Source organism: Acanthopagrus latus, chromosome 10 (genome assembly GCF_904848185.1).
Source record: "Acanthopagrus latus isolate v.2019 chromosome 10, fAcaLat1.1, whole genome shotgun sequence".
NCBI classification, from domain to species: domain Eukaryota; kingdom Metazoa; phylum Chordata; class Actinopteri; order Spariformes; family Sparidae; genus Acanthopagrus; species Acanthopagrus latus.
In genome coordinates, this window is record NC_051048.1 from 20,187,918 (window position 1) to 20,213,921 (window position 26,004).

Genomic DNA, 26,004 nt, shown 5'->3' on the forward strand with positions numbered 1-26,004 from the left:
GCTGACGCTACAGTAAAGACTGGGGCAGCGTACAATAACTCAAGAGAGCTCTCTCAGCTCGCATTCTCTGCTGCAACTGGAGAGTTGCCAGTTTGAATCTGCAGTCCAGCTGAGAAACTCCCTCAGTGTTTACCACACAGAGACTTTTAGTGCCAGACCTTTTATCCCCAAGATACCTCGGTGGGAGCTGCTCAGGTGGCCGGCAGGAGAGGGATGCGATTGTACTGGGCAGCTCCCAGCTGTGAACATGTCTGATTGTATGAGAGTGAAGCAGAGCGTGCGTGCTCAGTTAAACACCTCCCCTGAGGTTTTATCTAAGTAAAAATAGGTGAAAAACAAATGTTTTTTTTAAGTTATGGCAGAAGGTGACAGCTGCAAAAGGGGATGTGTGTCAACAGAGGTTATCCTTGTGACTGTTTGTGTGAGGAGGCAGTGGCTCAGTGGTTTAGACTGTCACTTCACAGCAACAACTAGGTCCTGAACTCTGATCGCAGCACTAATTGATTAATCGATTGGACAGAGAATTAATTGTAGCAACAATGATAATCACTCCCTGTTTAGGGTCTTTTTCATAACTGTAAAATGGACATCTTGGACCTCTGAACTGTTGTTGGAACATCTTAAACACTAAAGATCAATTAATTAATACGAAATATAACCAACAGATAACTCAAGCTGAGTCAATTAATACTTAACAGGCAACTATTCTTTTTTATAATGATTAATAATTATCTTTTTCAGCAAAAATGCCTTAAATCTGCATGGTTCACTTCTTTAATATGAGGATTTGATGCTCCTCTTTCTTATTTATGATGGTAATATTAATATCTTTGAGTTTTGCACTGTTGGGTAGATAAAGCAAAAGTACTAGACAGTTTCACCTGCCTATGCAAAGGTTTTAATTTGAACTTAGTTTCCTCCAACGCCATAAAACATGCAGCTCACATCCCATCAAGTCTCCAAATGTGTGAAACGCCCGTGTTAATACTTTTGAAAACATCTTTTTTTTTTCGATCTCTTGTGCCGCTCCTTCTCCTGAACGTAACTTTAAACACATGCACACAGCATCAATACCTGTATCGACTGCTTGTCAGGTACCTCGGGCTCAGATAGCAGATATTCTCTAAGTAATTACACTCCGAGACACCTGTGAGGAATACAGATTGCATCGACAGGCAAACGGCGCTCGACACAGCGGCTTGACATCTGTATCTTTTCACCGTTGGAAAACAATCAATATCACGTCGGCTGCGCTGTTTAGACAGAGCGAGCACGTTTCTGCCTGCCGCTGTTTAGTGAAGGATGTAAACTGTTACACTGAGCAGGAGCTTCACAGTCCACACAATGAATACACGTGTGCCTTTGGTACAACACCACCACAGACGCTAACACCTCCATGCTCCGTGTAAACACTTCCCTCAGGTCAGGTCAGCTTTCTCCAGCTACCCACTATTATTACTTTTTCTTATCTTGTCTCACTGAATATGCATACAGCAGCTGATTGATTATCCTAATTAGAAATTAAGGCGTGTTTACTAAACAGAGGTCTGATGGATTGGCTAGTTTGGAGCTCAGACTGCTTACTATGCTGCTCTACTTTATTTAATGAGACGACTGCAGTGGATCCAAACTAAACAGTTTATTTAGGCCTGACACACTCTGTGCCAAGTCAGCCTTGAGTTAAGGCAACAATGAAGTTGTTGTTTATACGCAAAAAAAAAGAGGATCAGCTCTACAATGTATGAAAAATAATGAACGCAGATGCCTGAAAAATTACAGGAAGTCTCATTTCTCAGCTCTAGAAATTCAGTCAGAAGTCGTCCCGACACATTTTCCCTGCTCAGGATCTTCCTCCCTCCAGTCACATCGCAAGCTCACACATATTCCTGTCACATTTTCTGTTTTCATAACGTCAGACAAAAGATTCACTGAGACGTTCTTGCTTTGGTGTGGTGACCTCAATTTAGTTTTTAAATTGCTGTCATCAAACTTCAAGTGACTTTCAAGAGAGTTTGAGCCAACACAGAGACAGAAGCTGGAAATGACTAATTCAAAAACCTTTTAGCAGTTTTCACTATATATCACTTATCTTTCAGCAAGCAATTCTCTATTTCAGCTGTGATTTCTGTCTTTTTTCTTCATCTCATCCTCCGTCAGTATCTTACCCTCTGAGAAGCTGATGAGCCCCAGGAGGTGCAGCAGCTTGATCGAGGCGAACACCAGCACCACGATGCCCACCGTCTGCAGCCCCTCCGTCTCCCAGATCGCGTTCAGCATTGCTCCACCCTCGGCCCACTCCTGGCCACCATACCCAGACCCGAACCCGGAGCCTGAGCCGGCCTCCTCGCCCTCGGGGCCGCCAGGACCAGCGCTCCCTCCCGGCCCTGCACTCCAGTTCCCTTGCACCAACTCCAGCGCTACACCGGCCCACGCACACGGGCCGGGCGCCTCCTGGCACCCGCCTACTGCCCGCTCGCTCCCTAAATCCAGTCTGGGTAAGATTAAGAATGGAGGAGCTCAAAACGCGAGAAAAATTGGCCCCAGGTTTGTGAGCAAGCAGGAGTTATGAGGGATCTCTGTGATCTCAAGAGGTCACGAGAATTCAAAAAAGCTGAATCACAGAAGAAAGTCCACACATGCTGATCTCTTCTTTCCTCTCCTCGCAAATGAGACACGTGAAAGCAAACTCTGCTCTTCCCTGACAGTTTGTGGCTCTCTCTCGCTCTTTCAGGCACACTGACTGCCTCACTGCAAAGTAAAGGGAGGGAAGATGAGAGGGAGTGGATATGAGTGAGGAGGGAGGGGAGATGAGACTGAGGCAGAGGGGAGGTGTGGTGGTGCTACGGTGGAAGATGCACAACCTTTCGAGAGCTGTGTGTGCTCATGTTAACTTAAGACGTGTAGAAAGCGATTGGAAAATGCAAATACAGAACCGAATGACAGCTGATGAAGGTCAGTGTTGAGTTACTGAGTTTGGTTTTTACTACTGTGTAGTCTTGGTTTGTTTTGCACATTTAAATCCAGTATTTCTGCACAAATGCAGATAAAAATTAGGCCATCATACTATTATTTAATTAAGATTCCTGCGCTGGCTGGATACTATTATTTCTGACTTGTGTGTGAAATGAACAATATTAAAACTCATTTTGGCTCAAACTATTGACCATATCTATTAAATTAAAGTCATTACAAAAGAAAGACCATATATGTCTTTTGCTGCTCCCCAGCGCACCATCTAATCTAATGAATCACTTTATTTAAATTGGGCTTTTTTGTTCAAGGATATATAAATGACATTTAGTACAGACCTACTATAACAGTATCTTTAAATCATGAAAATGACCCTATTTCTGTGCTATGAAAGGATTGGAGTTCAAGACAAGAAAGAAAGGGAGGGAGAATAATTCCACACTGAAAAGAAAGATGGACAGCAAAAACAATAGCTTTACTGTACAGCAGTCGTACACAAAATAAATCTCTCACGCTTCAAACTGCTGTTGAAAATAATCTTTTGGAAAGCTTTCCCATATGGTAATTTTTCAAGAAAGTGTTTTTAAAAAGTTAAAGCACATGAAACAGAAAACCACAAAAGGGAGAAAGAAGAGCAACGAATGTGGAAAGTTCCTAAAAATGTCCAGCTGCTAATTCTGCCTTCTGCAGGCGTCTAAAGCCGAGGACAGAAGGGCTGATAGGGGGGAGAAGGAGGGGAGAGAACATGTCTCAGCGGTCTTTGCACACACTGATGAAAGACCATAGAAAGTGAAGGGGGGAAAATAGCATTGATCCACAACACTTCATTAAATGCAACCGCTTGTTTTCAAGGGGGGTTTGATTCCACTGAGATGTAACAGACTGATGAAGAGAACAAAGTGCGTCCAAAAGAGAGCGAGGCTGATTCATGTAGTCAGTGTTCGGAGCAGATAAGTGAAGACACCACCATCTACTGTCCCTGTGTAGTCATAGTCATTACTACCCACCAACAGATTCATTAGCTCTTCACCAATCTGTCGAGAAACAGTGTCTTTCATTTAAAACTTAAATGAGTCATCCATGATTGCATCGCAGGATTTAACTAGGCTAAACACATGCTCAGAACATCTAAAAACCATATTTTAAGCTCATGAATTTTGTTCATTCATTTGCAACTCTAAACGGAGCAAATGCTCCAGCCGTATATCACTGATGCTAATGCACAAAGCCACTTTAATTACAATCATGGTGCCGGTGAATTATATTAGCACTGTTAAAGGAACAGTCACTTGCCACTTACTCAGTTGCCCTATGATAAATGTTCAATAAGACTGAGCTTATTCCAGCGATGGAAAAAAAATAAATTCACATGCATTCATTTACATGCAGTCCATCTGCTGCTGCTGCTCTTTTCTGAACAACACAGAATTTAAAATAAGTGATTCAATCCTGCTTTAAAGCATGATGCCATTTGAAAAAGAAAATAATATTGGGCAGGCACTTCCTACTTAATCTGGATGCCCCGCAGCATGTGAGGAGATTTTTTTTGAGTGACTCTCATCCACGCAGACAGTGAAGAAAACACACCGACACACACTGACAGGCAGTCGTCATGGACTTGTAGGAAATATGATGGCAGGGTCACATTTTACTGTATACAGAAACACTGGACAGTGTGAGTGCATGAGTGCTGTTTTGAAAGAAGAATTACAGAAAGATGTGGGGTTTTTTAGACAATAACACCGTGATGCATGCCTCCTGGTTGGGAAATGAGCCTGTTTATAAGCTTGTTCCAGGAAAGAGTCTATTTTTTCTCCGAGTCGCCACTAATGAATGGACTTTCCATTACTATCAGCCTACATTAGCATACAGATTCTCCTTGTCTAAGGGGTAACAACCAGGGAAAAAAACATTTCCAGAACACATCAGTTTCCAATTCCCAGGTGAGGGCACTGCCAACCCACTTTGTGATGAAACATTAAAGGTGATATATACAACAGCTGATCAAATGACAATGTATGATGTGGAAGTTTTAACTCACGCTTTTACATCTTTTAAGTTTGAGTTTTTAAACCTGCAACTTTCACTCTTCTGGCTCTCATCAGAGTCGTCTCCAGCATTAGCAGGCGGCAGCTGTTTGTGGACTCTCTTTTTCCTAATTGCTCAGCACCAAATGGCAGACACAGTTAAAGACTATCTGGTCAACAGCGTGGAATGTTGAAATATAAACAGAGCTAAATTGAGAGTTAACACTGGACTTGAATTTGTCAGATAGCCAGAAACATGACTATGAATGTTTGCTAATGCTGCTGCAACTTATTTCTGCGGCCGAGGAGCCAAAAAGAAACAAAAAGTTGTTGCAGGATTAAGAGAACAAAGAACTGAAATGCTAAATAGAATGAGAGCCATTTCAAATGTTATTGTGGCACAGTAGTAAGTCCATCAAAGTTAATAAAAAAAACACTCCCATGAGGAAGGATTGCTGGTTTAGTTCAAAGCATTACCCAGCTGTCATGTACAGTGTAGTGTATTGGGTGTAAGCTGACCTAACTGTTGGATGCCTCAGTGAATTCTGGGCTGCAACATCCAGCTCACAGCAGCACTGCCAACATGTGGGGACTGGCACTACATCAATGAAGCCACAGTCGCATCACATCGCACATGTGCAGCAGCCAACAGAGGCTTCGGTTTCCCGAATGCAGCCAAGTTTCCCAAAGCCAGGGGGGGGGAAGCATCGCCTCAGGCCTCACTCTGCCATGTCCTGGCTCTCCAAACAGTCCCTGATCCACTGACAGTTAATAAAACATGTAAGTATGATTGACCAATCATAACCTCTCTCGAGCATAGCAATACTATATCCAACCAATAAATTATGAAAGCAATGAAGGTGGAGGTGAGAGGGTAAGCCATACAGGAAAAAGAGTGGGAGGGTGTTTTTTTGTTCTGTTTTCTATCCATGGATCATCCGTCCACGTATTACAGAAGCCATGATTTTATCAATGCTGCTGACAGGTGAATATTACATTCCACATCTTATTCCATTAATGTCACACAAATTCTGGACAATCACCACTGTTACGCTGCTGCAGCCCGGCAGCTGTGACAGATGGAGAGGCTAAACAGTCTGCATTTACGGCACCGACAAGGCTATTTTGTTTTTGGAAGACTCAAATCGCAAGATGATTTTGTATTCAAATAGGAAAAAAAAGAGGATGGGAGATGTAGAGTGTTGACATTTCTTTGATGAGAAACAAAGATTTGAGTACAAAAGGGCTCTTGAATGGAGGGCTACTGAGCAAGCCGATGACTCGGTGATGTTTTCCACCGAGAGCACCGGAGGGTTAGAGGTACTCCTTGCTGAATATCAAATTTTGAGCAACTGAAAAACTAGTTATCTGTTTTTTGTAATGTTTAATTATCAGAGGATATTAAGAATATTTAAGGGAATAGTGTTCTCACCCAAATCAAAAAAATCAACCTCATCACTTTAGCAAAACCTTTGTGTTTTAAAGCAAAGGGTAAGGAACATGTTTCTCACTTTCAGAAACAAAAACTGGTATAATCTGTCTTCTCCATCCCCTGATGACAACTTGTGCCACCCAGATCACCACATGCCATCATGTCTGCAGTAAATGGATTCAACAAAGACCTCGTCCACCCTCCGCAGACTCTGACGGGTCGTATCTCTAACTGATCCGAGTCTGAAATGTCAAACTGCACTGAGGTCTGTCTTGTCTCCATCTCTGCAGTGTGTAACAAACTGGATAAGTCTGGGTGACGAATCGGCAGCCTTTTGTTCATCTGCCTCTGTGGACTGATAGTCATTGATCTTGGGAAAGATTGCGCTTTTTTCTCACTCATCGCTGCCACCTGTCTCGCCACCTTCCATCCTCGGTATTCGCAGGGGGAGGATCTTATCACTTCTTGTCTGGACACAGTCGTCATGGAGGACATGACCAAACAGATCAATGAATCAGCCTCACCGACAGGGCTTATGTTAGATTTAACACATGGAGAAAGGTAAAAACAACAGAAAACAAGCTTAAATCTTCCACTTTCCTCACTGTAGGTAATGGTGAGGACGAACTGCTTAGACTATTAGGTGTAGAGAAGAAAATTGTGATAAAACAAAATTGAACGCCACAGGTGCAGAAGGGATTTAAGTGAGCTGTTTTCTGAGAATGAAGCAACCTCTGAATTCGTTTTTTCCTCATACAGCTTCAAATTGAGCTTAACAGCCCCCAAGACCAACATTTCCATTAAGTATTAGACAAGTTTTGTCTTTTTCGAGGCACAAAGTGAACGTTTGGGACCAGGAGACTGGAGCCAGCTTCAACATAATCAATCAAAGCAGCGGCAGACGGGCGGAGATGGGATCGCGTCGCTGTTTACAGATCAGCTCAAGGTACAAGTGGGTGATATAATTAGGCGACACCTGCAGTGATTTGCTCAGGCATGCAAAGCGGCATCAGTGTTTGGATTGTGTTTTTCCAAGGCACATTAAAATGAGGCTGTCATATTTACTGAAGCGGCACCTGTGAAGGGGAAGGCAATTATAAGCTGTGAACCGGGGCAACCCTCAGTGAAGCAGCATGTGCAATCAGCCATGGAGTGGCATGGGGTGACGCTGATATTGATGACTTATTTTTGCGGACTCTCCTGTGCATGAACACATTTACCTGAATTTGCAATTTTCAGCCCATCAGGAAGGTATCGACAAGTGTGACAGTTTTAGCTTCATGTGGGAGCCAATGTTCAGTCCGCTGAATGTCATCAAGATTATAACGGATGTATGTTTGCGGATCCTGCTGTAGTGTCTCATCACTCAAGGTTGGATGGGTAGTAAACACGTGAGCTTGAACTCTCCGCGGTGATCATCTCCCATCTGAATCACTTTAATCTAGTTGAGTTAACTTGTTTGCAAGTTCTGTGAAGGACACAAGTTTTAAAAGCAATGGACCGATTCCGGATACACGCTTGAAATGTAATCTTTTAATCCAAACTGGGCTTTCACGGCATGTGCACCAGCATGGTATATCAGCTGAATCACGACGCACAGAAAAATGATTTGTGCCAGTCAATTTTCTACCAAACATTTCAGCTTCTCAATATAAGGATTTTCTGCTTTTCATTGTCTCTTGTAAGGTGAATATCTTAAGTCATCATACTGTGATTTAAAGACGTTACCTTGGACTTGAAAGGCCCAAGGAGATGAAGGAAAAATCACTTTTTTCTAACATTTTATCAATTGTTTAACAGTTTGTTGATAGAAATAACATTGTGCCAAAGAAGGCCAGGTGGAGATGTGGGGACGCTCAGCTCAAAGGGTAATTCCGTCACTTTTTAAACCTTTGCTCTAATTCTACCTATTTTGTTGTTTCAATGAGAGTTCAGTTCAAATCTGAGTTGAACATTGCAATAGCTGCAGTGTAACTCGGGTAAATGGGCTTGCATTTCTATCGCACTCTTCCAACGCACTTCACAACACTTGTCACATTCGCCAACACATTCACACAGTGATGGCAGAGGCTGCCATGCAAGGTGCCAACTGCTCATCAGGAGCAATTCTGGGGGTTCAGTAGCTTGCTCAAGGATACTTTGACATGCAGCCAGGGATTCGAACCAGCTACCTTACGCTTAAACAACCTGCTCCACCTCCTGAGCTAAGGGTTATAAATCGATATAGTTGACAAACATGCTCTTGATAAAATAAGCCTCGACAACAGCCTGGAGATCAATGACTGAGCTGCCTCGTGTGATGTTAAAATCTGTTTTTTCTAATTGTTAAAACTGACAGTGAAAGTCTTCAGTGTACACTGTAGTTTGGCTTCTTGTAAGACAAGTTAACTTCCCTTAGTAAATACCATTCATTTAGCAGACATGCCAGCAGGATCACTAGATGTTTTATCAACAACCTAATGCATGCCAGAAGATTAGCTCTGTTGTAAAAAGGGAAAAGTCAATGGCATCGTCTGCAGCAGGACAGGGCAGTGTGCCCACGTTGATAACATTGACCTGCGTTTCTCCGTGTCTCAGCCACATTAGCTCTGCCGTGGCGATCTTACAGCTCATTGTAGACAACACGTAGCGGCCAGGAGGCCAGACATGGGTCGCCAGCCTGTCATGTGATTTAAGGTGCACTATCCCTCATGCTGTAAAGTGCCAGTCAAACTGAACATCAGGTGCAAAGGTCGACAGAGGATATGCATTAGCAGGAACAGTAAAAAAAGAGAGAGGGGACATAAAATGCGAGACAGAGTACAGAACAACTGGAGCCACTGTCCAGAGGATGACGTATGGTGAGCAGAGTTCATCAGAGAGAAACAGACGCTGAGAGCAAATCAATGCAGGTGGTTATTTCTTAAAGGAATCACACATTTTGAGAGCGAATGGGCCTCATAGAACTAATGAGACTTGTGGAAGAAAAAAAATATTAAGTGTACAGTAAGGGATTAAGTCGGGGCACTAGCAATATATAAATGCAAATTCCCTGTTTAATTTCCTGGCTTATTGAAAACAGAAATCATGTTCCTCAAACTCTATTAAGCATTAAATCAAATAACTCTGTAATATTCATATTACAGCTGAGGTAAGTCACCAAAGAGAGCCTGAGTTGATGGATTGAGTGAATATTGGATTTGTGTTCAACAGGTAGGAGGAGCAAATTCTTGCTTCTGTTCTGATGTGTAAGACGCCTCGTCTGAGCTGATACAGTGCGGCTTCTTGCTGTGAGTCGGTGTCAGACTCTCCCCTCTGCCCTTTTCTGCTCAAAAAACACTCCATGCAGCTTGAAGGTTGCTTAAAGGTCCCTCGTGGATCTTTTCTTATAAACAAACCTTCGAATTGAAGCGTCTGTTAACAACTCGTGTGTTCACCAACACACACTGCATGTGTCCTTGAGGTCTAACATCATGCTGAATGTGTTTCCTCCCCCATACAAAATGTGCAAAGCTGATGTTTTTTAATGTTGAAGTAAATGGGGACTTGTTTTTAAAAAGAAATACTGGAGAGAAAAAGGCATTCAATGACTCCATGAAGCTTGTCCAGCATGACCCAGAAGCTCAAAAATCCTACATTGACTCAAAAAGATATTATTTACACCCTTTTATCCAACCAGTATGTTCACATTGACTGTTAAGCTCACCGTGTTAGCGCACACCCCCATCTGAAGTGTGTGCACGAGCTCGACCATGCAACATTTCCCCCTTACTGTAGCCTTACTCACAATCGGAAACAAATAAAAAACAATATCCTTTAAGCCCTCAAGTCAGGAAGAGCGGTAAACTCAGGAAGAAGATAATGAAAAAATTCATTAAGTGGAAAGCCCTGTTAAATATTGTAAACAAGGGGCAGTCCTGAGGCAACCTTACAGCCGAGGTGCTGATCTCCCTGTTCCAAATATTATGCTATTCAATACTGCTCCACGCCTGGTTAATTGTGTAGAGACATCCCTCGTCTACATTATTGCATAAGAAAAAAATAATTCATCAGAGTTGTTTTGTCCACAGATCTGTGAAGCAGCCGAGCACGCAGCAGAATAAAAGCACAATTTAATGACCCTAAAGAGAGAAAATTAAATCGCACACCTTGACCGACTTCATATCATTCCAGTTCATTTAATTCAAACGTACTCATCCCTGTGGCAGAGGTACCTGAACTCACCGTCGAGCATCTAAATATCTAAAGCAGATTAAATGAACGGGGTTGAAATCAATGTAACTGAATATATTCATGGTCCTTCAGAGACGTGCAGTTGTGACACAGTGACAATGACACAGTGTTTGGTGGTAACACAATTACAGCTTTTCAAAACATTATGAAAACAAGGAATCTATAGTCCAATAGGATCATGTTCTAGTTTTATAACAGTGGATGCAGCTACACGCAACCCAGCAACAATAAATAGCAACATATTCTTTGTGGCACACAATCAGGCAGAGTGTTATGTTGGAGGGCGGTGAAATAACGGGTGAGAATTTTGCACCAATGTGAAAACTGAGAGAACACCAACAGCAAACATCTATATGTTCTGTGAGCTCAGTCCATTATATCACTCGTGTGTGCGGCACAAGTAAAAACAAGTTGCAGTGACCCTCATCAAATTGAATAATGGAAATATGATTTGATCACATTAATGTCAGCATGATGATGAAAAAGAGGAGAGAAAACCCTCTGTTCTACTGTATTAAATGCTAAACATAAATTACAAACTAAAACACTTCTACGTAGGTTTGATTTTAGAGGTCAGAGAAGGTAGAAACTCTCCAAATTAAACTTCTCTTTGCTGGCCAACAGCTCGTTCTATTCTAAAGGTAGGTCGTGAAACAAATGTATAACCCACAAATCCCGACTGCAAATAAAAAACAAGCTCATGCTGAGATATATGGGACATTTGGAGAGCATTTTCAAGCCAGCACAAATAAGGATGGATCAATGAACCCAGACAAGCTAAATCTAATATCCCCACTCATTGCCACCTTGAATTCATACTGCATGCTAACAGGGACAGCATATCAGCAGAGTAGCTGCCAACTGCTGCTAACTGTGTTCTTTTCATACATCCATGACTGTAGTTACTATTAGCTTGTTAGCTCAGTTAGCCCTGCAGCTAGCTGGACTACCAAGGGCTAACAATGGAGCTATGGTCTAGTGGGACAAAAAAGTTTTCAGGTCCGGGCTAGCTGGTTAGCATGTGAACTTGAGGTACACATCTCTTCTGCACAACATATAAACTCATATTTTGTAAGATAATTCTTACATAAAGCAAGGCAGCTCAAACACAACTGATTGTGTAAGTCCATAATCAACAAAGTGGCTTAAAAACTACACACAGCTCAACAGTTCAGACTCAAGTGTTTTTCAATCAAGGCAGAAAAACAATCTGACCTTTTACAAGAGCCTGGAACAAATCACAGCAGCGTACATGTGTGCTCGGATAATCAGTCACAGGTTGCTGCCTTATCATGGCTGTGATGGATGATACTGTGCAGCTAACGCCTGTGGAAACACCGCTAACCATGTTTAATTCAGTGGGAAGCGATGAAGCGCAAAATTACGGCTGTAATACCTGCCGGAGCCTCCAGGCCGTTTTCAAAAAACATCATAATAAATTGTATAGTTTTAAATACAGCCTCACTGACTAATAGCCAGCTAATTTATTTAGAATGTAGAAAGGAGGCACGAAGAGCTCATTAGCAATGCTAACAAGAAAATGAATTATATTACAAATAGTGAAAAAAGAAATCTGGTTTCCAACACACCATTTCATAACAGAATAAGTCAGGAGAAACCTGCGCTATTCAAACACTTCAAGGCTTCTCTGTTATCTTCTGTTTCTCCACGTTAATTTGGACACTAATGACTGCTGAAACGTATATTGTAATCGTCACATGATTCCTGTAATGTCGGTTACTTTTACCAAATTAGCGCTCACCTTTTGTTCCATGGCAGGTTACATCATTTTTAACCTATCAAGGAGGAAAAGGCCTTTGAACGCCTGTCAAAATGGGCAGAAAGCCCAGAAGGGCGAATCAGTCTCACCTTACAAATATTTAAAAAGCAAGCAATTAGGATGAGATCCACATTTTCAACGGCGCTGACCAGCAAGTGAACTTCTGCCCTGTAAAGTTGCCTGCAGTCTCGTCAGGATCGCACTACATTTTATTCTTTGCTTTAAGTGCAATAACTTACATCAAAAATGTCCTGAACAGCCACTGTTTAAATGATCAAATGTTTAAGCATCAGAGAGCTTCAGAGGCTTTCAGCTGCGACTCATTAATCTACATGGACCAGCTGTGTGTCTTCAGTTACTCGTATTGGTCGTCAGAGGTGGATGAAGAAAAGGCTTTTCTTAGAAACCAGCCTGTGTGCTCGTGTGACTGACTGAGGCTGACAGTGAGATTTGGTTCCCTCTGCTGGCACATCTGCTGACTCTCTCATACACTTTAATGAAATACAACCAGCTTATATGCTGGTATTCTTTGTTCAAACGATATAAAACTTATGATTTTCTGTTGTTATGATGTAATATAACCATAATTTATTGCTGTGGCTGGTTCTCTGGCACACTCAACTATTGTTATATGACCGTAAATACAGTAAAACACATCAAAAAACAAATGTCTAAAAGCCACATCATGGCTCTTTAGGAATATATGAGGTTGATCCTTTTCATCGATAAACAGAAATGTTGGAATTGAGAATATTGCAGATGCCATGAGCAGCAGGTCATCATCACATACGTCTCCCTGAGCAGTTTGAACTGGCTCCATTTATATTCTTGCTTACATACGGTGCTCAGGAGAAAACCACTTGCCAAGTTGATATCACACCAATGTACCGCAATCTGCTTGAGGAAAACACATGCTTAGAGAGTAAAAAAAAAGAAAAAAAAAAGGCACAGAATGTATATCCTGATCAGTAAACACAGCCTGGCTGCTTCAGCGAGGACGGTGGCAGTGGACTGAAGTGCAAAATAACTGGATCCCCCAAAAATAGTTTGGGAAAAAAAATATTAAAAAATTGCAATTTCAGGTGAAATTGCAATGATGCAAGAAACGACCCTTGAAAGCTTTGGGATTAAAGGGTTAGTGACAATCGGCAGGGCACCGTGCTTCTGTCCATTAGTGATCGGACATCGTTCGTTACGTCCCTCCCTGGCTGATTAAAGCTACACCTTGAGCAGGAGAACAATTTGCAGAGGGTAACCGTATCAAAGCCTGTTCTTGTCAGCCGTCATGACCCTGCATGCTGTTGGCACGCCGCCGTCACTCCGTGTCACACCACTCAAGAGCGGCACAGAGACCCGAAAAGTACCACTTGCGCCCGGCTGTGCTGGAAGTCTATTTTTAACCGTAAGCCATCGAGTGGGAGAGAACCGCAGAGTAACCAGGAGCCGGGCACATTTCTTACTTGTTGGACTGTTTTTTGTTTTGTTTTGTTTTCATTAATATACTATACTTCTCAAGAATCTCAAGGTCAATTATTGGTGAAAAATTCCACTTCTAATGAGCTGGCACGTGGAGACATAACACATTACTTGAGAAAACGATGACAAACTGAATACAATGATTAGGCGCCTTCCCTCTTCCTAGTAGGTAACTGCTCTGCATAGTCATTATTAAAATAAGCACATGACATACCAACTTATCAAACAGTCTGCCTGTTTAATCAAAAGTAGTGATTCTAATGGACTTCCTGATATGGAGCTGATTTACTGTAAAAATTAATAGGGAAAATTTCCAAATCCTGGACATCGATCATTGCGCTTTTAATGCAGGAATGGCAATTAAGGATTTATCGTCATTTTTCATAAATCATTTGACTGAGATGTTTGGTACAGTTGATCATTTTCCATCTATATTCACTGAACTATTATTTAAAAAAAAGTATCTTAAAATATAATCTATCTTATATGTTGTGTAAAGGTTAAAAAAAAAGAAGTAATCCATTTATTTCAGCTTTCAGTCGGTGCTAGAATGTTCTTTAAGTTCAGCACTCGTCAACAACAAAACAACAACATTTGAAGCCAATTAAGCAAAGAAAAGAAGAGAACCATGAACAGACTGCATATCTCAGTCTGTCCACACACAGACAGGAAATAGAGAAAAGTGGCTCTAGTGGGATTTTCAGCATCCTATGTGAGAATGCATGTTTGAAGTGCGCATTCATATGAAAACACTGTTTGGGGTTTTACACCAAGAAAACAGAATTACATCACAGCAGTATAAACATATATGGAGGCAATAAAAACATGAAAAATAGAACTGAAATATGCAACTGTATAACTTGTTTCACTCTGGTTGGTAAGAAGATGTTTGTTGGCCTCTCGCTTGTGAAAGTCCAGCCATAAGGTGAACAGCTTGGCAAGCCTGTACAGTAAATTGAGTATATAAATAACAGGTGGTCTTCAGTGCCAAAGAGTCCCAACTCCTGAATATTATATTCACACTTTTGAGGGAAAGAATCAGCACGGCGCCTCAACAAGTGTCCAGCCAGCACAGGTTCAGCTATTGTTCTCCACTCAGCTGTGTGGAAGACACGGAATCGAGAGTGAAAAACCAAAAAGTGCAACCACGAAGCACAAATCTTCTTTCACATCGACCGCAATTAGGCAGCATTTATGTGAACACGAGTCACCGTGGTACTACTTCAGCGTGACATAACTCAGCGGCAAACACTTCCCTTAGATTTCCTTTACAACCGACTCATTAACGCTCACATTTCACCCCTTTTCATGTCGAGGTAATTGCCACGGTGGTGCTTTCCTGCTCTCGCTGGTTATGATCCAAGTTCTCAAGGTTCCAGCTGCTGCAGAATTACATTCAGTCCTCAGCTCTCATTTGGATAAACAAGTTAGCCAACCCACAGATGATGCAAGCTCTTTCACATCCAACCTAATTCAATTCAAATTTAATAAAGTAGCAATCAAAGTGGAAGCAAAGTGTCAAGATGCTACAGGCGCTATTGGATGTAAAGTGAAGGCTTGAAGTGAAAAGTCAAAAACAAAAGGATTAAATGACGGATAATAATATTTAGGCTGCTTGAGTCATCGTGACTGTTGAGCCAATTAGCAGCATAAGTCAGGTGAATCATGCTGAGATGCAACTGATTCAATTAAAATATGTTGAAGGACAGATTCAGAGGCTGCAGAACACTTCCATTTGAGAATCGACAATAAAACATGAATAATAATCCCTTGTTATCTATTCTCTTCAGCTTTCATCATGATGTATCGTCTCAGAATCTTTGAATTCCAGTTTTTACGGCTGAATGTACACTGAGATCACTTAATGGAACAAAGATGAGAGCAACAGATGGGACCCTGAATGCTGGCTGAACATCCTCAGAGGCACTTTGTCTTAACATATGTTAAACACCAACATCAACAGATGATTAACCTCTACAGCAGATGCTTCAGACCAACAGGCAGTGAACTACTTTAAAGTTGAGCAACAAGTGGTTGCTCGCTAGATAGAGAAGAAATAAATCACCCTTTCCAAACAAACAAACAAAAAAGGACTTTGCCTTGTTCTTACCGTCATAGCCGGCTGCTAATAAACCAAACCGCTCCAGCACCTTAACAAAGAGCACCACAACCACCAACACAGCAATCATCTCCAGTCCCTCCAAGTTCATGGTCAACATGTCTGACCGGTCACAGCCTGCCCATGGCTGAAGACGCAGAGCTCAGCGTGCAGCACTGCCTGCAGGCCATTTTACTCCACTTAAGAGCCCCTGCATCTCTGGGTCTGATGAGCGGACCGGCACAAGTCGGAGAAAGAGGGAGGGAGGGGGAGAAGAAGTGTGAGGAAGAGAGAGGAAGGATGAGGGAGGGAGGGAGGGAGGGAGGGGGAGACGGAGTGGCAAGGATGAAGACGAGGGGGCGCGAGGCGCGAATGGAAAAGAGACACAAGGAGGGGGAAGGAACCTGATCATTGTGACACAGAGAAAAGACGGACCAAATGATAAAAAGAGGGAATCAAATCAAAGATGGTGAAGATCCACAGGTTGCTCCAGCACACACACACACACACACACACACACACACACACACACACGACTGTCTGGGTTTGGATGTGTGCAAAGGTCAGCAGCACTGAAGACATTTCTGCTTGCTGCGGAGAGATGGAATCTTTTTACCTGCACTCAGATTTTTTTCCTATTAGCAGACAAAACATCTGATACTTTCAGGTTATTTTTGGTCCCAACTGAAACTATGTGATGAGTTACAACAACATTTTGTAAATTCATTGTCCATATGTCCCGTCTTTGTTCATGTTTTGTTTTCTTGTTGTCGTTGATGGTCCACAGATGATGAATCCTGCTAACTTCACTGATCCCTGACTTTTCCTCTGGTGCCACCATGAGGATGAAACTCTGATGAAATTCTGATGCAAATCTTTCCTCAGTGTTCAATATAATGCCATAAAACTGGTACACACATTCACGCTCCTCTGACAAACCTTCTGTTATATCAGTTATCAGTGTATATATTTTCTGTCAGTTGTGCAGCTTCATTTTTTCCTCATTAAATTCCAGACTGTTATTTTCTCCTGCCCCGGTCTGAATTATAAGTAACCCTTACTCTTGATTAGAGCAGAGAGGCCACTTGTCCCCGGAATAAAATTATTAATGGGCGTACTGAATAAATACCCGTGATAATTAGAATTATATGTTTGAGCAGTTGTAAGCCTGTTTCATAAAACTAATGAGATGCTCATTTTGTCTGTGATTGTACTTTAAACACACAAATGACAGTAAATATATAGAAATTAAACACTTACTTGGTGCACGTATATGTGAATATGAGAACGCTAGTTAGTCTCTACATGTCAGCCCTGTGATGGACTGGCGATACGATAGGCGGTTATACTGTAGATGATGGAAGGATGGACGGATAATAGCAGCAATTGCTATATTCGTCTCACTGACAGAGAGAAGACTTTGCTTTTCCTCCCTGAGCCAATGAAACAACGTCATTTTTCCAGCATTTTCGATTTTACCCCGTTAAGAACAGGTAGGACTGAGTTGAGGTTCAAAGAAGCTGTGGGCAGAGTAATCAGTGTAAAATGTCAGCCGGTGAAATAACCTGCATGTGCAACCTCACCGTCACCCAGACTTAAAATGAAGCTTGAAACCTTAACGGGGAGATGACAAGGGGAAGGTCAGAGAGAAAGACAACACGGCAGAGAAGAAAGGACACGAGGCAGCGAGGGGTTACACGTCTGCGGTCAGCAGCAGGTTGCTGCTGGATCTCTCAGTGGATATCCCTATTTGTTTTATTTTTGGATGTATTAACTTCTCCATTAAATGATCAGATAGTCAACTCATCCTATAGACAAATGTGACCTGGATGTGTCTTTAAAAAAAGGGCCATGTAATGTTTTTGTATACGGCTGCCAAAGACAGATGAAAGGAGCTTTGTGGCTTCAGAATGAGCCAAAGGAAGTTAAATATTTATTTCATGCGGAGCGATATCACCACAGCCTCGTACGAAAAAAAACACTCTTTGAATGCTTATCTAGAAGAAGTGACAATTTAGTTTATTATTAAAAACTGCCCCACAGATAAGGTCCCTTGTAAAAGCCTCCCAGGGAATGAACGGATGGAACTGCAAACATCTTCACAGAAAAGGGGATTTTGCAGCAGTTTACCATGGAAACAACCTCTGAGCTGCGTATGCTATTGGGCAGCTCATTTAGCCCACTATCAGTTACTTTTCTTTATTTGTGGCAGCTGAGCATGAGCCAAATATAGCTCCGGAGCCCCGAGAGGGTGTGTGTGCCAGACTGCGTGTGTGTTGTTCTTTGGACATGACAGGACAGACAACTGCGTGGGAAGCTCCTAGAGAATAGGGGTTGTAAAGGTGAAAAGAAGATGTGAAAGCAGTCTCGCAGGCAAAAAGACAAAAAGCCAGACAGAGAGGGAAAAAAAAATCCAAGTGTCTTTAAATTTAAATTTCCTTTTCTTTCTTTTCTAAGATGTGTTTCTATCCAACACTGACAACAGAACATGACCTAATATCCAAGAAAACTTTCTCCTCTCTACAAACATCTGCTCTCCAATCACCTCGCAGCTTTGCATAGCGTGTAATCAAGGCCCTTGGCTAATGGTAATGAAAATAATCAGGGTTTGTGCATTTCATCAGCACACAGTATGCTGTATCAATCAGTGTGTGATTGGTGATGAAGGTAATTGCCACTGCGGAGCATTGTGGCGCATTGGTTAAAAGGTTTACTGTAGGTGGCAGAGAGCGTCTGCAGCACCTGCAAACTGGGTTACAAGAGCATCACATGAGAAGTTCATCAGGCCAGAAATGACAGATTCAAATTTGATTCCTCTGATCATCCCTCTTTGACTTTTCATATCTTTTTAAAAGCACAAGAGCAAGAATATTTCTTATATTTCTTATTACTGAGTGCAAATCAGATTAAACTAACAGACAAAACTAGGATTTTATCTTTCTAAGTATTCCCTGCAGCCACAGTCGGATCTCCTTTTCTTCTAGTTAAGGCGAGTTATGTTTTGAGCAGTGGTGGAAAGAGTATAGCAAATCTGTTACCAAGTACATTGACGAAATATTACTAAATTAAAGTAAAACCATAGATATTAAAAAATAATACTTGAGGATTTTAAAGCGACCGAGTAAATTATGTGGTATAACGCAATTCTGGGGAAATTATAGACTTGGAAAAAGTAAAAGTACCCAAAAAGAAGACTTAATTACAGAAATGTCAGTAGTTGTTATTACTTATTTCCAACCTTGTTTTTTAGAGACGGGCTAAGACATTATTGTTTTTGGTCTCCTTCCCTTAATTATTCATCACTTTTAGCTAACTGGTAACTTTGTATCTATTTTACTAACAGTTCCAACTGTTATTTTACCACTTTCAGTTTACTACTTTACTTCCACAATCTTTTTTCACTTTTAGATTAAGGCTTCAACACCTCTGTTGGCTTGCTGACCACTTTTCATGAATCCTCAACATGGAGTGTATTAACAGGGTTAGGTTTACTTGTTTGAACTTAAATCGTACATTCTAACACTTGAAATAAGATTTGCTGCCCAACATTGTCTGCAGGCACAGATGGCAGTCACCGCTTTCATACATTCAGCTTACTGATGCACCAAAACTCTGGAAGCAACAGACCGTGTTTACACAGTTGCCACTTTCCTCCCGCGCCATCGCTGTAATCATTCCACTACTTCCTGATTGACCAGTGAAAATCTAGAATGATCAGGAAAGATTTCAAGCTAAAACAATATATTCAATAATCCATGAACGTCTGTGAAACACGTCTCAGCAGCAGCAGAATGCTAACATTAGCTAATGGGTTTTCAAATATATGGTTTCACCTTGAAATATGTCCCGATGTCCTTCCAGAGTTTCACTTTAGATCACTCAGTTGTTGATGAATGAGGAAGTTGTGAAATGACAGTAAGTGAGGAGCCATTTCAGTAGCTTCTCCTTCTCCCTCCTGTGTTCAGGCCAATTTAAATCAGAGTGATTACAGCTGTGATTGGTGGGCCTGCAGTTAAAACCTCTTAACATAAATAAATAAACACAATCAGCGTCCTTATGTTAAGTTAAATTACGTTACAATTGAATTCTCATCAGGCAACATGGCGTTAAAAGAAATTAATGTCCTCCATTTGTTTGGAGAAATTACAGAGGAAGGCCCCGGTCGCCTGTAACCTTCAAACGATACGGATAATTGCAAATTAATTTGATCTGGGTCTTGTTTGATTCTTCGAAATGGATTGTGGTACAACGAGTTTGCAGTTAAATTTGTTCTGTAAGACATTTTTTCTTGGGAAGAGTAGATGATCTGATATTAGGAGTCGCATACAATCAAATCAAACGAGCCCTTTGTTTTTAGAGAATATCAAAAGGGCATTCAGGGTTCGGTTACGCAACGCAGGCCCTGAGTGAAGAGTGAAATCTAAAAGAATCTCCATGGATACACTGCATATCTAAATCTTGACAGGACTTACTTGTGTTATCCTGCATCCTCCAGTAAGTGATCAGAATTAATTATCGCCCATTTGCAGTTATTTCAATGTTGGATTGTATTTCAACTGTCAACTGTTAAAAGCAGCTTCATGTCGTCTTCACACTGCAAGAAGCTCGTCTGTTTGATTTTGCTGCCATCAAGTGGAAACAGCAAGAATAAAAAGTCAAAGCTCTGAACCAGGTGGAAGAAACGCAAACTGTTCCCTGTATTTTTCACATTTGTTTTCATCGTTAGTGCATTAAAATACAGGCCAGTAGCATAATGCTGATTACTTAACAGTTAACTTAAAAAGATAACTTGACATTTCGGGTAATATTGGACTTGTTACTGTTCCCTGTTAATCAATAAATGCATGATTTGGTCTCTAAAATGTTATGAAGACAAATTGTCTTTCTCTTATCTGCCATGCTCAACAATATAATACATTCCAATACCACACAGTACAGAGTATTATGGCTCTACACTGTGGTGGGGAAGGCTGTTTGAAGTGAACCAGGACTGCACCCTAGGGTGACACTGTGTTTCTGTGGCTGCTCTGCCACGTCGTTAGGACCCACTGTGAGCCACATCGATGTCTCTGCACGGCTAAAACCACTTCTCTGCACCTGCAGGTCTTCTCGTTACTCATTAATCCAGTTCTAAGTGAGCGCTCTTACAGTAATACTGGTGACCGTGCCTCATGGGAGTAAAGTGATTAATTTCCCAGAGCAAACTGTCGCACTGAGTGCCGCGCCACGACAGGAAACCCAAAACAAGCTTGCAGCCCAAAAGCCAACTGATGTGGCTTCACTTTTCAATTTAAATGCTAATTTAGCCAAGTGAAAAACCCATACGGTGTGATGACACAGTGACTTTGAAATGGGCTGAGATTACATGCTACTGATAACAAAGGGGGAGAAAAGACACCCACAGGGAACTGGGAGCTGTATAGGTGACCCTCCTCATTTCACCATGTAAGGGGAGACTTTGTACATTTGCATATCAGAGACTATGAACAACTGAAATCTTCCACACGCCATGTGGCTTAATAAACCCACTGACATTTTCCAAATGTTGGAGGCAGAAATCCATTTCATTGGAGATAATTTTCCAGTGGGAGACTATAGATTCACCTATCTGCCTTTTTAACATGCAAGGCGAGCCTTCTATCAGGAACATGTTGAAAAGTGGACGGTCCATCACTGCTCAGAGTAAAAATCATGTCCTGTACATCATGTACCCTACATTAATGACCACAGTGAATTAGCCGGAGTCCTTCAGAGGACTGTAATACTGTGATACGGATCAATAGACTTGCACCTGAGGTGTCATGAAAGTGCTAAAGGACCATGTGCATACTAAATGTTCTCTGTCACATTGTGACGTCCACCCGCCACTTCTGATGAGTAGTTCTGTGAGAAATGCTGCATGTGACAGATGGGTCGGAGAAATGTAATGAAATCAGTTCAAAGCGCAGTAATTATTTGCATGTGATGAAGAGATGTTCTACGAATTGAATTCATACAGTAAAAAGCCATAAGTCTGCTTCTTTTTGAGACGGAAGAAGACGAGAATTACTGAAGAATCTGTCTGACAGAGCAGAGAAAGTTGACTTCAAATACATTTCTTTGCCATTGTCATACTCTTCCAAGTAAATGGATATTAGCTCCGAGCGGTTGCATTTTTAACATGAACAGAAAACGGCTTGTTTGTCATGCGATCAGACTTGGCGATGAGCGATCATGGCGTTTGGTGGCACGGCTACCCCTAAAAATGACAGCTGCTCTCCCTGTGGTCGGCCGAAGTCTACGCTTAGTTCTGTAAACACCAGAAGGCTTGGAAGGAGACGGGGCCAGCAGCGAGAACCATACTGGACGTCTCCATCGCACCTTGTGTTAATGTCACGAGGAATTAGCTCAAGAAAACAAACCTCAGCATAGAGCTGAACTTAGTTTACATTTCCGCCTTGTGACAGTAACCAGTGGTGCTTTTAAGTTCAGACTTTTTACAGTTTTGTACTCATTTCAGGGACTGAAACAGCATTAACATTAACTCACCAGTCGTTAGCCTGAGTCACAGTTGTTGTTTGGCTCTTTCCATACGAGCAGCTCTAATTCTGAGTGTACCTATCTCACGCCTACACCAAGTCTACTCATAACAGCTCCCAACAACACAAACAGGCAAGACATTTCAAACAACAGCGACTGAAAGCACGACAAGGCCAAACACATCAGCGAGCCGAGAACCACTGTAATGACAGCGGCACGTCTCGTATCTTTGGGACATTTAAAACACGTGGGAACACTCACAGGCAGGCAGGGTGAACCTGAAAAGGATTTGGAGGGCAGAGTTCCTATGGGTGCTTGTTGGATCATCATCTCTTCTCTTGTAGATGAATGCGGCTATGCAAATTAATGGAAAGTATTAGAGTGGGCAGTGGAGGAGTACTAAGGTCTCTCAGACTGTGAATGTTTGATTTTTTTTGTCCTCAACTAAAGAGCACTACATAATGTAAATCAGTTTGCTACAGGTTTTGACAAAATATTCGGTAGAGCTTTCAGTACAGAAGATGCTTTGAGCTGGAATTGCACAAAAAAACATTTATCATTGTCAAGGCAACAATCAATAAGGCTGCCACTGACCAAAAACTTTCATTTTAAATTCTGACAGCAGCAACAACAACAAAACAGAAACCAAACAAAAAGCAGTTGTTCATATTCAGGAAAACTTGAACAGGAAAATGTTGAGTTTTGTTTTTATGATGAGGATTAACTAACGAGCGAAAACTGGTTTTGATCAATTATCTGTCAATAAACCTTGACTTATCAGTTAATCTGCCATTTCGCATTCACTAAACCCTCCTCCCAATGACGACCAATCACATCTTAGCAACTGTAACGAGGCATAGAAGCCTTTCAAGCTTTGTATTTCTCAGCATGCTGAGGGGTGTGAGTGGACTTGAAGAGTGTTCGGGGGATGGTGTCTTTATTAGTCTTTCCAAAATGAAAAATGAAAAAAGCAATGACATGGACTGAACAGTGTGTTTATCTGCCTTAATGTCAGATGCAAATGCTATCATGTCTGGCTACAGTAGTTAATGAACACAGCATTTCTTTCAGGCCAAGGAGCATTTTTTATTAGCTAACTACATTTTTATTAGGCTAAAAGTCACCTAAAAAAAAACCCTGTTAGTGACAGCACACCGACTGTTTGACATGTCAGCAGCTCTGTCAGGCTCTGTATCTTCCAATGTTAACATAATGCTTAAAACATGGACAATAATGTGTTGAAGCTAACCTCTCGCTTGACCAAGTGCGTCAGCCGGACATGTTAATCTTTTGTCAGACAGTCTGTTAATTTTACAAGGATTCTGAGTCAGCTGGAAGTATTAAAACGTCGTCCAGAGATGCCATCCTCAGTAACTAATGCTAGATAACAAGCTCGCTATCTACAGCTGATAATATCTGGATGCTACTAACAGACACTGAATCAAACGGTGCCAGATAGTAGTTTTCTTTTATTTTCCTTTGTCTGTAATGAAGGGACAGTTTTTTTCCCCCCCAAACATTTACATCACTATAAACACTGTGTGAGACAGAAAACCTTGACAGGTGCAGCCTGGTTACAATAATGGAGCTTAGAGTTTAGAGGACAGTCAGATTTGTTGAGGGCTAACCACCATTTTTTGGTAAAGAATAAGCCAGCTGTGACGTGCTGCGTTTGTCAGACACATTCTCTTCTAAAACCCGTGTATCTGCTTGATATGAGCTGAAAACAACACATGTTGGTGTAGAAGCATGACACGATACAGTCCATGTGCGTTATCTACTGTAAGACTCCGAATATATCTGGAACATATGTTCTCCTTTCTAGGTCCCTGTGAATTATGCTTATAGTGCACACAACTGTCCGTTCTGTGATCTATTGCTTGAGAGAGTTACAAAGAGTCCCTCATTCATTTTGCTTTCAACCTCTCACACAATTCCCCTCTGTGAAATATGACTCGCTGTACTTTAAGTGTCATCCATTCTGTCTTTCTCCCACTACACCACTAAATATAACATCTAACAGTTATTTTCCGCTGGACACCCACTAAATATTTCATTGTTCTTTAATAAAGACCGGACTTCCTCGTCTTTGTTGCACTGACAAGCTGTGACGGTGAGGCTGATCAGCACATTATCGCAGGGAGACAGAGACGCAACAGAAGCTTGTGCGACTGTGTTGGCAGCGAGTCGATGTGGCGTGCTGCGTGTGCTGCCACTGTAAAATCAATATTGGGAGAAGCAAATGGGAAAAAAAGTCAAGGAAGTTTGTGGAGTTCCGACTGAAATGTTTACCAAAAGGTGGCTGATTTCAAGTCAATTTCATGGACTGCTGGTGTGGCACCATGAATTTAGATGAGAAAATAAGAGAAAAACAGCAGATTAATGGGAAACTTTCTGGTCCAAAACACACAGGGACTGATGCAGAACACTCTCGAACACTGACAGAACAATTTACCCATGCAACTATATTTTTGCAATCATTTCAACAGCAAGAACAACATGAGGAAGGTCTAAAAATTTCTACCTTCCCTATTAGGCAATTTGTTGAAAAGGTATAAAACACAGAGTGTCTCGTCCCCTTCCCATCAAGCCTACCTCTCGCCTTGCTTCTTTGTTTCGGCTGGAGAGAGAAGATGACCATTAAAGCCCCCATGATGCCCTCCAGACTTTCTCGCTTAGTGATCTGGAAGTCCTGCTAGATTTCACACACACTTCACTCCCACACTAGGATGGGATTGAGGATGAAATTTGAAGGAAAAAAAAACCCCTAAGAGATGCTGGGCAGCCTTACATGGAAAAATAAGAAACACGTCTCCGGTCCAAACTTCCCTTTATATTCACACCAGCTAGGTGGGCAGCACGAAGAGCAGAAGGAGTGGGAGTACAAAACATGCGTGCCTCTGTAGAGTTTTGAATTTTGACGCGCATGCTCCGCGATACCCCCTCCCCTCTCTGATTTTCCCGCTCTGAAGTGAGAGCTTGCTAGCTGATCTCTGCTCTGCAAAAGCTACTTTGTACCAGTTGAGCACCTAGATTAATTGAGCACTCGGAGAGGGAGCCAGTAACATGCTGGGGAGAGTGGTGCTGCCGCCTCTTTCACCAGATCTCTTCTCACACAGGGGAGGGAGAGAGACTGGAGCAAGGCGAGAGAGCTCACGCTGTAGATGTCCGTTATTCCTTACAAGCTGCCTTTTAACTACATCTCCTGCTGGGGCTGGGAGGAGAGAGCCATGCCGTGTCAACTATACTGAGGAAAAGGAGTAAAGCAGGCGATGACTGGTGTAAATTTTTAAATTATGTACAAGCAATCTCTGGCAGGCATCGTCACTGAGCGCCTCTTCTACCTACTAATGCTGACAAGCAACTTTAGAGACTGATTCATGAGAAAAGGGGGATATTCCTGTGGTAATAGCAACATGATATGCAGTAGAAAAATGTCTTCAAATGACCAGATGATGACTGAAATGGCACTTTCATTTCACAGCGGGCT

General features: G+C 41.8%; 1 protein-coding gene across 8 annotated transcripts in view; it reads right to left on the reverse strand.

Moving 5' to 3' along the window:
- The window catches only part of kcnip4 (Kv channel interacting protein 4), a 128,855-nt gene that overhangs the window by 23,716 nt on the left and 79,135 nt on the right, over positions 1–26,004 (reverse strand). Inside the window, exon 1 of one of the 8 annotated variants that reach the window (XM_037112048.1) lies at positions 25,110–25,355. The exons of 5 other annotated variants lie outside the window; for them this stretch is intronic. In XM_037112048.1, coding sequence (XP_036967943.1) covers positions 25,110–25,167 — 58 coding nt within the window. In that variant the 5' untranslated portion in view covers positions 25,168–25,355. Of the gene's footprint in view, positions 1–2,165; positions 2,730–16,007; positions 16,116–25,109; positions 25,356–26,004 lie in introns of those variants that run through there. 2 more of the 8 variants (XM_037112043.1, XM_037112042.1) reach the window with 2 other exon arrangements.